Source organism: Telmatherina bonti (assembly GCF_933228915.1).
Source record: "Telmatherina bonti genome assembly, chromosome: 19".
Lineage (NCBI taxonomy): Eukaryota > Metazoa > Chordata > Actinopteri > Atheriniformes > Telmatherinidae > Telmatherina > Telmatherina bonti.
Window position 1 is genome coordinate 23,743,229 of NC_136617.1, and position 13,092 is coordinate 23,756,320.

At 36.9% G+C, this 13,092-nt stretch overlaps 1 protein-coding gene across 1 annotated transcript in view; it reads right to left on the minus strand.

Moving 5' to 3' along the window:
- kcnh8 (potassium voltage-gated channel, subfamily H (eag-related), member 8) overlaps positions 1-8,854 on the minus strand; it is a gene marked incomplete at both ends in the record, with an annotated part of 63,587 nt that extends 54,733 nt beyond the window's left edge. Inside the window, one exon of the mRNA XM_079258749.1 lies at positions 8,779-8,854. Within this exon, the coding sequence (XP_079114875.1) occupies positions 8,779-8,854 (76 nt within the window). The remainder of the gene's footprint in view (positions 1-8,778) is intronic.
- Between the last annotated feature and the right edge of the window lie 4,238 nt (positions 8,855-13,092).

Sequence of the window (13,092 nt, forward strand, 5' to 3'; positions counted from 1 at the left end):
CGTTTGTCGACCGTTTCGGACAGTCCATTAGTAACGCTGATTAGGAGAGGAATCTCAGTAATTAGGCAGTTTATTAACAAGGCAGAACATCCTTGGTGACATGGAGGCTCCCATTCAAAGTCCCAGAACTTTGATGGAACAGATGAGATGCTCAGCTCCCATTAAGTTCATGGTAACAATCAAGTCCAGTCACCTAATGCTAAATGCTAAATTTTCCTAAGTTTACAGTTTTAATGATAGTTCCAATGTCTTTTTAAGTGAAACTTCATGAAAGCTTTATTGAAGCCAGTGGTTAGTTTTGGGATGCAATTCACTCAGCATGGTAATTAGCATGCGCTGGTGCCTATGTTGGTTAATAGTTAGAGAGAATAAAGCAAGTATCACGTTACCTTGAACATGACGTGCAGCTGCTGATGCTGGAAACTACTTTAACTGAACCAAACATAACTTGTCAAGTTGTTATAAAATGTGGGAAGAAGACAAACTGTATACTCTGTGCATAGAAATATTACAGACAAAAGCAATTACAATTATTTTATTTGCCTAACACAGCTCTGGGAAAAGCAATGTTAACCTGGATGCATGATTGGCTCTAATCAAACACAAAGTAATAATATGTCATTGTCATTATAATATAGTTGTTATAGTAACACCAAGTATTTAAACATTTATGCATACTTAGTATATTAAATTTCAATATTTTATATGATCTCAAGCTTGTTAAACTGGGATGTGGCACGAATCTGCTTTGAGCTAAACGCTAAAACCATTATGCTAGAAACACAATAAAATGCTGAAAGTAATAATGTTAAAATACAAAGTGTTTACAAAGCAGGCTATTTTAGTTGCTGTCTTAGCTAAGTGTATTGATCACAAAACATGGGCATACTTCGCATGTGCAGAGCTGAGAATCAATCTCTGCATAACATCTAATGGCCAGTATGGGGAGAAGTCCTTTGGTTGCAAAAACAGGTTCCATTGTCAAGAAGCTTATGAGAAAACAACACAAATTTTTGCTTGACTCAGGTCGTTCAACCAACTTGGCAACAGGTTTTCTTTAACCCCAGCTAATGGAAAGAGTCGCTTCTCAGTTCCTAAACAAGACATCATATGGTTGTGGAAAAGATCTTAGTCTTTTTCAGAAGCATCAAATCATTGGCATGTATCAATCAGAAAACACATTCCAGATTGTAGAAATTACTAAAACTGGGTTAAGAACTTTCCAGTTAACAAATGAAGACTGGAAGGATAGTGGAGAACCACCATCTTCTAGGAAGAAATGTCAGAAAAACTTGTTGAATGACTTTGATTGGTGAAACCTTTAACATTTGGTGAAATCAGATGGTTATAAACAACAACAATAGAACTAAGGGCTGTATTTAGTCGTGAAAGTAAGATAAATTTCGCATGAACAATGTGAAAAGATCTCAAGGGGCTGGGACTGAACAGCTGTGTAGCCTTAAGACAAGCAGAGCGGCATTACTGTGATCAGGGTTGCTGTCAAGGTTCAGCATCAGTTTGTGTCCAAAGAAAAAAAAATCAGCTGACTTCTTGAATAAACTAAGTGAGCAGGTTGTTCCATAAATCAATTTTTGTCTACCTTGATGGCACGGGCATATTCAAAGATGACAATGCCAAAAATCATGAAACTCAAATTGTGAAAGACTGGTTCAGGAACATGACATCATTTTTGCACATGGACTGACTGGCTACAACAGAGTCCAGATCTGAACCTCACTGAGAATCTTTAGGATGTGCGAGATGAGGCTTTGCAAAGAGGTCGGACTCTCCCACCATCAGTACAAGATCTTCATGAAATGTTGGATGAAAATAAATATTGTGACATTGCAGAAGCTTATTAAAACAATGCATATATATATATATATATATATATATATATATATATATATATATATATATATATATATATATATATATATATATATATATATATATATATATATATGAGGTGTATCTCAGAGATTCTTGTCCAGCTGGAAAGCCCTTCAAGCCTGAGAGAGCTGGAACAGTTTTTCCTTGAGGAGTTGGCAGATATCCCAATGCCTAGATGTGCCAGAGACAAACCCCAAAGACAATTACAGCCGTGACCATTGCAAGAAGTCCTCTACCATGTACAGACTTTGTGAGGATGGACAATAGCACTGTCTCTTTAGTGATGTCATATCTTTCTTTTTTCTTTTCTTTTTTTTTTCTTTTTTTCGATAAGCCAATAAGCTTCATTAGACAAGACTTGCATGTTAGTGGCCCTGCAATTGTTCATTACATCAATAAGCTGCCAGCACCTTGTTTCATGAGGATGTATGATTGAATGGATTTTTTTTTAAAAAGAAGCAGGCAGTAAACATGTTATTCATAATACACATGTATACAACGCACTACCACTATTTCTGTTTAGTTTTTTCCTAAAATGAAATAGTCTCAGTACTAAGTGGGCTTTGGAGAAAATTGGAACAGTGTAACCAAACCACTGCCAGATAATGAGACACTGTGTGCCCCCTGCAGCACTACAGTCAATGATGATTGATTACTCCATCACAGCCTCATAACTACACTCATTATTTTTTTCACAGTCATTTTCTGACTGAGAACAACACCAGACCTTCATTTTCACAAGTTAGCATAATTATATTGGAAATAACATGCTTCTGAGCATCTGTTTAAGGATATCAAAGAGTTGCTGTTATTTAATACCGACTATCTTCACTATGTTAAACTTGAGGAAACACGCACATGAGTAAATGGTCTATGGTCTTCAATGCTCAGTAATTAACTCCTACTGCCTTTGTACAGGTCATAGGGTTGGTGGTTAGGCAAAGCCAGGGAGATACTATGCTCTTACTTCTCAGAATCTTGCAGGATCTCACTTCCTCTGTTGTGTGAGATAGTGAAAGAAGGTTTTAAACATTCATATGACTGCAAGCAGTAATCCCACAACCCCATAATTGGCATTTAAAGAAAGGTAATCAGCTGAGGAAAATCCTGTTATATTCAAATCACACTATTAGACAGCTGGGCGCACACATACCAAACTATACACAAATCTAAAGATCAACAACGGGAAATCCCACAAGCTCACCTATTTCTTTCTTTCTTTTCTACTCATTATCTGTTTTATACTCTGTTGTCTGTTTATTGTTGGATGGATTATACTGGAGGACCTTTCATTGTGCTGGGACACTCGCTCAATGATAATAAAATGCATTTTGATTCTGATTCTTTTCTGTTCATGCAGAATATTATAACTACTTTCCTGCGGTGTGTGTGTGTACTCCACACACACCTACCCCAAGCCTTTCCATCACTAAATATGACAGTCATTACCTACTTATTGGAGGTAGATCTGGTGGGTACTGAGAGCCCAGATTAAAGCTGTATCACCAAACTGCCTGTTGAATAAGGCCAAACCACAACCCAACATGGCCTCCTTCTTCCTGATGAAGATCATTACTATTTAACAGAAAGATCCAACCAGAAAGTATTTGTTTTCATAAGTTTGAATGCTATTAATTTATGGATCTGTGGCTGATCAGCTGGTTGAATGAGGGCCATTACAGCCAACCTATGTTTACATATAGGTGATTGTCTTCTCTTTGCCTGCTTCTCTGACCCTTCAGAAATCATAATAAAAGTCTCTAATGATCACAAAACTGTTATGTTTATTTCAAAGCTATAAGAGATGGTTTCCTATTTGGATAACAACATAGATTTATGTGACATATCCTTCAGCAATCATATATTTCCACAAATGTACTTTGAAGAAACAAAATTGAACATAAAATATTGATGATATTATGTTAAAAATACATAAAAACATATCTACAGCTGAAGTATACAAAAGGGAAACATCAGGTGCAGTTTATGGTTTCCTGTCATACACTTATACCACTAATACCCTTTCTTTGTGGACTTCTTTGTTTCCTGGGCACTACCGTCATCCAGAACCTCAAGTAGGAGCTGACCATCAGCTCCCTAATCAGGATGTTCTTCCTGCAGCAGCTGAGGAGACTCAAGGTGCCCACCCAGATGTTGGTACAGTTCTACACGGCCATCATCAAGTTCATCCTCACCCCCTCCATAACCATGTGGTACGCTGGAGCCTCTGACAGGCACAGACAGTGCATGCAGTGCTCAGGCAGACGGCAAAGGTCCATCCAGATCAGAACCTCCCACCAAAGGGACAGCTTCTTTCCCTCTGCCATTAGACTCGTGAATGCTACATAATTCTGTTTTTGACCCATGGACACCAATGGCACTATGTGGTTAGTTTCATACCCAGCTGCTGCTAAAAACCAATATTACCATAAAACACAACAGGCTGTTACAAGTATATCTTGTTTATATTGTAGACTGCTTTCTATTTTATAGCTTCATGTAATTTTATTTTTTTTATTTCATTCTACGCCCCATGTTGCACCATTGCACCAGAAAAAATTCTTAGTTTGCAAAATCTCTCATATAAACTATTTCTGATTTTGATTCTTCTGAAGAGCTTGAGTGTCCTGTGCAGTAACTTAGCTGTTAGGCTTGTGCTCTTCAAGACTTTGCTCTACACATATCTGTTGGAGCCTATAGGGATCACTGCCACTGTGCTCTGCTGACTACAGCTACTACTGTTACCCTTACCTTCCTTCCTCTAACTTGTTCTCAAGCCCTTTGGTATTTCTCCAGGTTTTTCTTTTCCTTTATCCACAATTCTGTGCACATATCAATTATACTGATAAATTAAATAGATATGCAAACATAGGTATGTTTCATTTTCCTCATCTGGTGAAACTCTGGTTCTTTGATGGCATTTATTCCATCAATTCAGTGGAGAAGTGCATGTAGATAGTATATTACTATATCACTAGTAAAACCCCACAGACACATATGTCCAATGCAAATCAACCATGCATACCATCATTTGCATTAGTTGTCTTACATCATACTCAAGTCACTTTGTTTTTTAACCTTGAGGGACAGCAAATTCAGAAAAAATGTTTTGTATTGATTTGCACTTTTTAACCCTTTTCATCTGACATTTGGTATAGGTACATTTCCTTTCAAAAATTGTGGAAATAAACCTGCCCGAACCATCTCTACCAATGGGTTTGGATGTCTAAAACCCAAACTAAATGTTTGGTATATAGTTAGGTTTCAAATTTTAAACCATTTCACTGTCATTGTGTTATTATTAACTTATATTTCAACCATTTACCAAAAAAAAAAAACAAAAAAAAAAAAAAAAAAACACTCATTCTTATTTTCTTGTCTAGAACAAATGGAAAATGCAAAGCAACATTTTTCTTTGGCCTTTTTCTTATTGTGAACTTTAAAGCGATGTTTCTAATTCCTGGTCTTCAAGTACCACTCCCTGCATGTCTTAGACATGTTCCTCCTCCATCACACCTGATTCACATGAATGAATCTCCTCACCAAATTGTTTGCCAACCTGCTAACTCGTTTAATTCAGATATGTTAAGGTAGGGTTACCTCTAAAACATGAATGGCAGTGGTATTTCAGGACCAGGATTGAGAAACACTGCTTTAAAGGGTTAAAATGCAGTGTGATGTCTGGACATTGCATGTTGACTTGTATTTGAAAACAAGATAAAACATCAGCAGACAAGGTAAGATATATTCAGGGTCCCGACCAGACTTGGCTCATCCTTAGGGAAGCTAGACTCACTTTGTTTGGATGTTGTATTAAAAGTTATCTCAAGGTAATGAGATAGTTCCTGCCAGTATTTCTAGAAGAGGAGTTTACTATCCTGTTATGTCAAGAAGTTTCATAACTATCAAAAACTAAATAAATTTTTTAAAAAAAGGGTATTTCATACTTGCATCACTTGCTGCTGTGATCATTGTAGTTAAATTAGATGTAAACTGCTAATTCTGGAGCTTTTTCATTGTACAGTTACAGTATGTAACCATTGTCTTGAGAAAATGCCAATTTCTAAAGATCTGAGACAATATAAGTTATGTGACAACAAGCCCTCAAGACAACAGAATGATTAATATTTGATTTGGAGATGCTTGCATGAAAAGAAAATAACTGGAGGAATAGACACTCTCAGCTTCAGTACAGCCTGTTTTTTTTGGGCAAAATCCTTTTCTTATTTGAAAGTTTGCAACTTCATTGTTTAAACAATAATTTAGATTAATTTGTTGGGATAATCTGCCCTTTGTTTTAGTGACCAATTGCAACAAAATGTTTCGTTTTTTAAACAATCTATTTTTGAAGGACATCCACACAAACACTGAAGAATAGTAGTTAGTTAGTTAGTTAGTTAGTTAGTTAGTTAGTTAGTTAGTTAGTTAGTTAGTTAGTTAGTTAGTTAGTTAGTTAGTTAGTTTTCAGTTGATGTAGCAGCTTTGCAGGTATTAGGAAGCCTTTTGAGAATTCAAAAGAATATACATACTTTTTTTATCTGTTTTTCTTGCTTGGTTGTTTTTAAATATCCCACAGCTGACACCAAGCTGTACTTTTTTAAAACAATGTCATCTCATGCATTGGATGACATGTGAAGAGACAAGTAGTGCATGTATTTCACTGTATGCTTTGTTAGTGGTTGTCATCTCTGATTGCAGTTGTTGGCATGAGTGTACCTGTTTTTCCAATAATGTGTGGGAAATAACTAAATCTGTCTGTGGCTGTCTTTTAAGATGACTGAGTGAGAATGCTGTGACACCTCCTGTCAGCCTTACAACCATCCAGGTGACTAATCTCACCAGCTGTCCATCACAAGTGTTTTGGTGTGTGTTGTTGTGTGATGCTTTTCACAATCGCATCATCAGACAAGCTTGTGATCATTTAAAAAGTGTCTTTATTTAGCCTTAACTATTTGAGTCACAGTTAAGGTTAATAAATAAATAAATAAATAAAGCCTGAACATTTTTATGGCCACTCTCAGTGGAGTTATTAAATTAGGCAGAAAGGCATTCTGGGTTTTTTCAGACTGAGTAGGATGGATCCTACATGTTATACTATCTTAAGAGACTGCGGATGTAAAATTGCTGGTTCATTTTACACAAATATGCCTATTAACATGAATGAAAACATGACTTTCTTGTGAGTTTTAAAACCAGTTAAATCTACTGAAAGCACAGATATACTTTCTAAGTACAAATCAGATCAAATTTAAGAGTTGCCAACTCTTACTTTCACCCATTTATCACTGTCTGCAGGTCTAATCTGGGCTGCAGGTGACTTCAAAGAGGATCACACAGCAGTGAACCCTATACCTTTTTCCTTGTATGTTTCTCAGCCATGCCATCAGACCTCATTTGCCCCATCAGGCTCTGCTGCTACCAGTTCTTCTCATCTAGTACTTCAAATCCAACGTTAATTTCCTTTACCTCATTGGCTCAAGGACAGCAGTTCATTCTTTGGATAGAGCTTGACAAACTACTCTTGCTGTACAGAGCCACTCTAATTCCCTTGTGTGAGAAAAAAAGCTTGGGACCAGGCAGCTGAGTGTTTTTCTGCCACTTGATGTATAACCTGTTCTTACTTGTGTAGTGGTGCTAAACCAGCACGTATGGGGGATGAAATTTAAATGGGTGTGCTTTGCTATTATCATGTCCCTGCAAGTGTTATGGAAATGCTACAAAGCCTGGGATGTAGGGCAAGGTGAATAAGAGCTGGTTATGTATAGGCAAACTGGCATGGAGGGAACTGATAAGTGGATTAAAAATGTTTTTCTTACAAATTTGGGTATATTTAATAACAATGCCATAAATGACAATGTACAATTCGCAGTATTATATGTTTGGAAACAACATATTACTTTTTAACAGACCAACAAAATGCATCTAAGTTAAAAAGCAGAGGGTGACACATTGTAAAGAAGCCCTGGCAAATCATTGCCAATGCATGTCAGTGGGCGCAGCAAGACACAACAGCTTTTTATCTGAAGATGAACTAAAAGGAGACTGACTCAACTTCAGACTGAAGTCAGCTTCCAACTGATGGAAAAACTAAAGTCACGTATGAAATATTTTGTCTCACGCTCATGAAACAACAAGAAAAAAAGATGGCTGCTGAAAGTAAAAAGCAGATTTCAGACATATTAAGAAAAAGTTCATAAAGTCTGAGTTGCTCCAGCCTGAGGATGGATATGCTGTAAGACCGCCATCAATCAATAAAGTTGTATGGACAGATGCGGGGAAGAATAAGGCAGCACTTTTAACAGAGTTTAGTCAGACAGAAACGACATAAAACAGGTCAACTTCAACACTAAGTCAAACTGATAGGACATTTTTCTAACTGTAATCTTCACAGGTTTAAAACACAGGTTTAAAGTTGTGAACAAGTTCTGCAAATCTCAAATAAGAAGCTGGGAGAAGCCAAAAAACCCCGCTGTCGCTGTCCGCGGTGCTGAAAGCTCCGCGCCATGGACAGCTACATACCCTCAGCATCTGTGGGAACTCCACTGCCTTCCTTTACTGACTTGATACTATAAATATATGTTAAAGTGAGTACAATGACATATAAAGACCCAAAAAACATGTCTTTGTATACCTATAGCCTGAACACCTATGAAATAGCATTACATCGAGGGCAATAAGGAAAATCTTAAGTGCTCATACTGGGATGTATTGGTAAGCCTGTATTCTCGTCTGGATTTTGGCTGGTTGTTAGTCTACGGTGGGCTCAACCTGAAGTCTCATTTGTCCATTTTCTTATAAACTAAGCAATGAAAAGGAGTTAACAGAAATAGCTCTAGGTACTAAAATTACTCGAGGGGGATTAAAAATAATTCAAAACAAACTTACGAGTTCCGTCAAATCGTGTAGCAATAGTGTCCAGAAACGTGTTCTGTGGCGCTAATAATCCTTTCATCACAGGCATTTTCTCTGCTTAATGACAAAGTCCCCATCAAAGTTACTGAAGAGAAGGTGCAAGTCGTCGGAATGCGTGTGGTACCTCCATGTGAGGCGCTGAGACTCTATAAAACCTGCAGATATCCAGTCAACTCAGCAGCAATCGAACCCCAGCTGGTAAAAAGTGCACGGGGTGGGCGCATCCGTGCGTCTGTTCCGTGTGGAAAGGGGGTTATGAAGCCCACAGGTGCAGCTGAGGTAATAGTCAGAGACGAGCATGGCAGAGTGAAATTTTCTGTCAGCGATGCCATTGTTATGTGACCATCTCTCCTCTGCGCGCAACTATAGGACACATCAATCATTCTCAACAACACAAAGCCCAAATGGTGGGTGTTCTCTAGAGCAAAAGAAAGAAAGACATAACTTGCATATAAATGTTGCTAATTTTTTTTTTTTCTTCATGAGCCTTTCTTGAGAAATCAATATTCTTCGTCTTTTCAATACATTGTTTCAATAAGTGGTGAACTATCTCTTGCTGTGGCTGAATAATGATATCATCGTGGGGGAAAAACAAATAAAATTATAAAAAAGGTCGGCTTTCCTGATAACCTCACAGAGTATAGAGGAAAACTGCACAGCTTTGATAGGCCTCAATGAGTGAAAGAAATACTAGAAGACAATCCAAATGTATGTGTTGCGCCATGGCATGGTTGTATCCATGATGCTTTATCCCAGTGCCAACACCTGACAGCAGACACACTATGGTTCACGGAAAACAACAGATGTGAGTTATTTAGCTTCATCTGGTGGTTACATCGCGGCATAGCATGCACGGAGCCTAAATGCGCGCAGAAGATTGGATCTGTTGCACTATAGCACCTCCATGTGGACAGTAAGCTGCAACTACAACTTGTATCACTGAAATTGGACTAATCAGCATTTTACCTTTGCAGAATTCAAAGCACAAATATGCTGCTAAGAGTGGAAAATTATTTAAGTGAACTTACAGATACTAATGCTGATAAAAGGTAATTTCATCAAATACATATCATGGGAATTTTTCAAACAAATACACTGGATGGATCTGTACACGTGTAACAGATAGTACATAATCAATCAACATCAATCTCACTAGCTTCATATTTTCTTTTCTTATTTAAAATCTTTTATCCTCTCAAAATTTTCAAGGTGTGTAAGCGTTAAATGATGTCCTCAACATTAATTTATACATTAAATTGTTTTTTTTGTTTTTGTTTTTTTTTCTGAGCCATTCCACTGTATGTTTCTTTTTTTTTTTTCTTTTTTTTTTTTTTGCATCATTAACATGATTTTTGAAAAAGAAGAAAGATTAAAAAAAAAAGAAGAAGAACTTTTGCCCAGTGGCTGCTGGGTTGGGCTCCAGTCCCTATGAACCATGACCCTGCAATGGAAAAAGCAGATAAATGGATGAATGGAAAATGTTTTCCTACTAAAACAAAACTAACATATAAATAACCTTACATTATGCTAGTACACTACCTTGATTGGCTGCCATATTTACTGGTGAATTTGTGACTGAAATCTGCACAGTCCTTCTCACTCTGAAGAAACTCCAAACATATTTGTCACCTTGCTTCACATTACATTACTGGCTAAACGGCTGCATGATTTTTTTTATAAAACAAGTTAATATAAAAACTCTGGTTTCTGTCTGAATGAATGTTGACAAACTTTAATTAGTATTCACGTTCTCCTAATATATCTCCTCGTACTGAGATTTCCCCTTGATAGCAAACAGGCGCTTTAACATCAGCAGCAGTAAAAGGAAAACCTGTGATGAAGTTTTGTGTTCCTCAAGAATTGTTTTTGCATCAAACAGATCATTATCACCCATAGAGTACTCTTTCCTTTTTTATAGCTAGATACTTCAGTAGTAGCAGACTCTACATATAAGAGGTGTAAACAAGGCGAAGTCTGTGTCACTTCCAGAGGTGAACTGAACACACTGCAACCAATCTGGTACACAGAATTTAATTATTATTACTCTAGATTGTGTCGTTTTTACAATTTAAAAGGTTTGACTTTAATAATTCAAAGCACAAAAGTGAATAAAAAAGTCTGGTTTGCATATTTTTATGCATTATCATAGGATCACATGTTTTCTATTCAACTTTGGTGACATTGTCTGGTTTACATGGGATGTACTTACTTTTACAATTGCATTTTTAAAAATGAAAACATAGATAGGATGGTTTTTCAGCTTGGTCCTACAAGGTCTGCAATACAGCAGGTTCTCCATGTTTACTTGCTCCAGCCCAGCTGACTCAAATTAAGTCATGGTGCAGAATCATTTCATTTGATTCAGGTGTGTTGAAGCAGGGATACCTGGAAAGTCTGCTGGTATGCAGACCTCGTAGGACCCAATTGAGTATCCCTGGTATCTTATCAAGGGAATTCATAATGAAAAAAATAAACTTCATTACAGGTCTAAAAGTGCTAAACTGAAATTTTATCATTAAGTCAAGAGGTTTTTTTTTTTTTATTCATTTAGTTTGACCAACACACCAAGTGTTTAACTAGAAAGCCTTAATAAAGCATGAAGAATAAACTCTTCCTAATCTTGCCTCAACAACTCATACACCAGCAAACACATTTTCTTCTAAAATAAAAAAAAAAACCAGAATTTATTTTAGTTATGTTTATTTACAAGCCCTATGAAGCACGGAGAATTAATCTCTTGCAAACAACAACAACAACAAAAACACCCTGTATTACTTTCATGCACAAAAGCATGCATATGTATGTGAAAAACATGACAAATAAAACCAAACTCTGATTGAAGCTCAATCACACAACAAAACACATAAACAGCCAAAGCACTGAGACTCCGACTCAGAACCTTGTCAAAAGCAAAGCAGCCTCTTCAGTGGCATGAACAAAGTGAAGTCACTGAGCGCTCCAAGCTTCACTGTTGTGAATCATATCCCAGTGACTTTAAACAAGCTCTCAAAGTGAAAATACATTTAAACAAACAAATTCAGGATATGCAGCAAGAAAAATGTGACTCATGTCCCTAAGGTGAGGCAGTGCAAGACAGTTAGGCACAAAGAGACACTTCCATAAATGTGTCATCTAACAAAATTAAATCAGACAGTCAAGACAAGGGGATGCTTCACCGGAGTAATTAAATACTTAATGCATCATTTAATCCCAATGACTGCTCCAAACATGTGCATGTGTGTGTGTGTGTGTGTGTCCGCTCCAGTTAAGTTCATAGGGAAGTAACAGATGAGTCAAAGCAAGTTACTGGTGAATACAGCAGAAACTCACTGAAACCTATCAAAGCTGCAGGAAATACAGTCTGGTAACTTCAGTCTGTAATCCGTCCTCATAAAATGAACAGCTGATCCGTTGTGGCTATGACACCATGATAGTGTAATCTGATCCGTTTAAGGTAAAAGTACTATTTAGCATTTCTCTAAACCCTGAGCAAATTAACCATTAAATTCTGTTTGTTGGGTTCCTACTCATTCATGCAATCTCTATGTTGTTGTTTTTGTTTTTCTTTTCACCCTGTTCTATCCAGCATCATAACATACAGAACACCAGTCTGTGTGCCATATTTTGCCAGACAGATTTGCTCTACCAAGGGAGATGTGTCACACATGCGGCTGCCCTTAATTTATTCCAAATGTTATGATTATTTTTACATTTATTATAATCATTAGACCTGATATGACAATGTTGACCCTGGCAGGGGGAAATATAAAGAAAACAGAGATAATAAAGAAAGAAGTGGAGAGAAAGGTACAGAATTCAAGTATGAAAGAAAAAGTTGTCAAAGCTGCCAAAATCACAGTATTCACAAAAACAATATAAACTACTACAGTACTGCAGATTACATAAAACCAAATAAGAATAATATGTGAAAACACAACAGTTATCAAACATACCTGCAGAGACGTTTCTCTGCAGGTATGTTTGATACATACAAACATCAGCAACATTTAGTAGGAAGCAGATGGAGAGAGGAGTACTTGCATGTGTGATCATGTGATAAAGATGAACTGTATTCTTGCAAGGGGATCGTGACCACGCTATGTTATAGTTGTTACAAACATAATAGCATATTGAACATGTGAAGATTTATTTTTCTTTCAGGGTGTTCTGTGCTACTTCTAACATCACCACTAGGGGTCACTATATTTAAATATTTTTTCCAAACACAAAGGTGAAAATACAAATATACAAATATTTCTCACTGAGAAACTGATGTACTGGAATGGT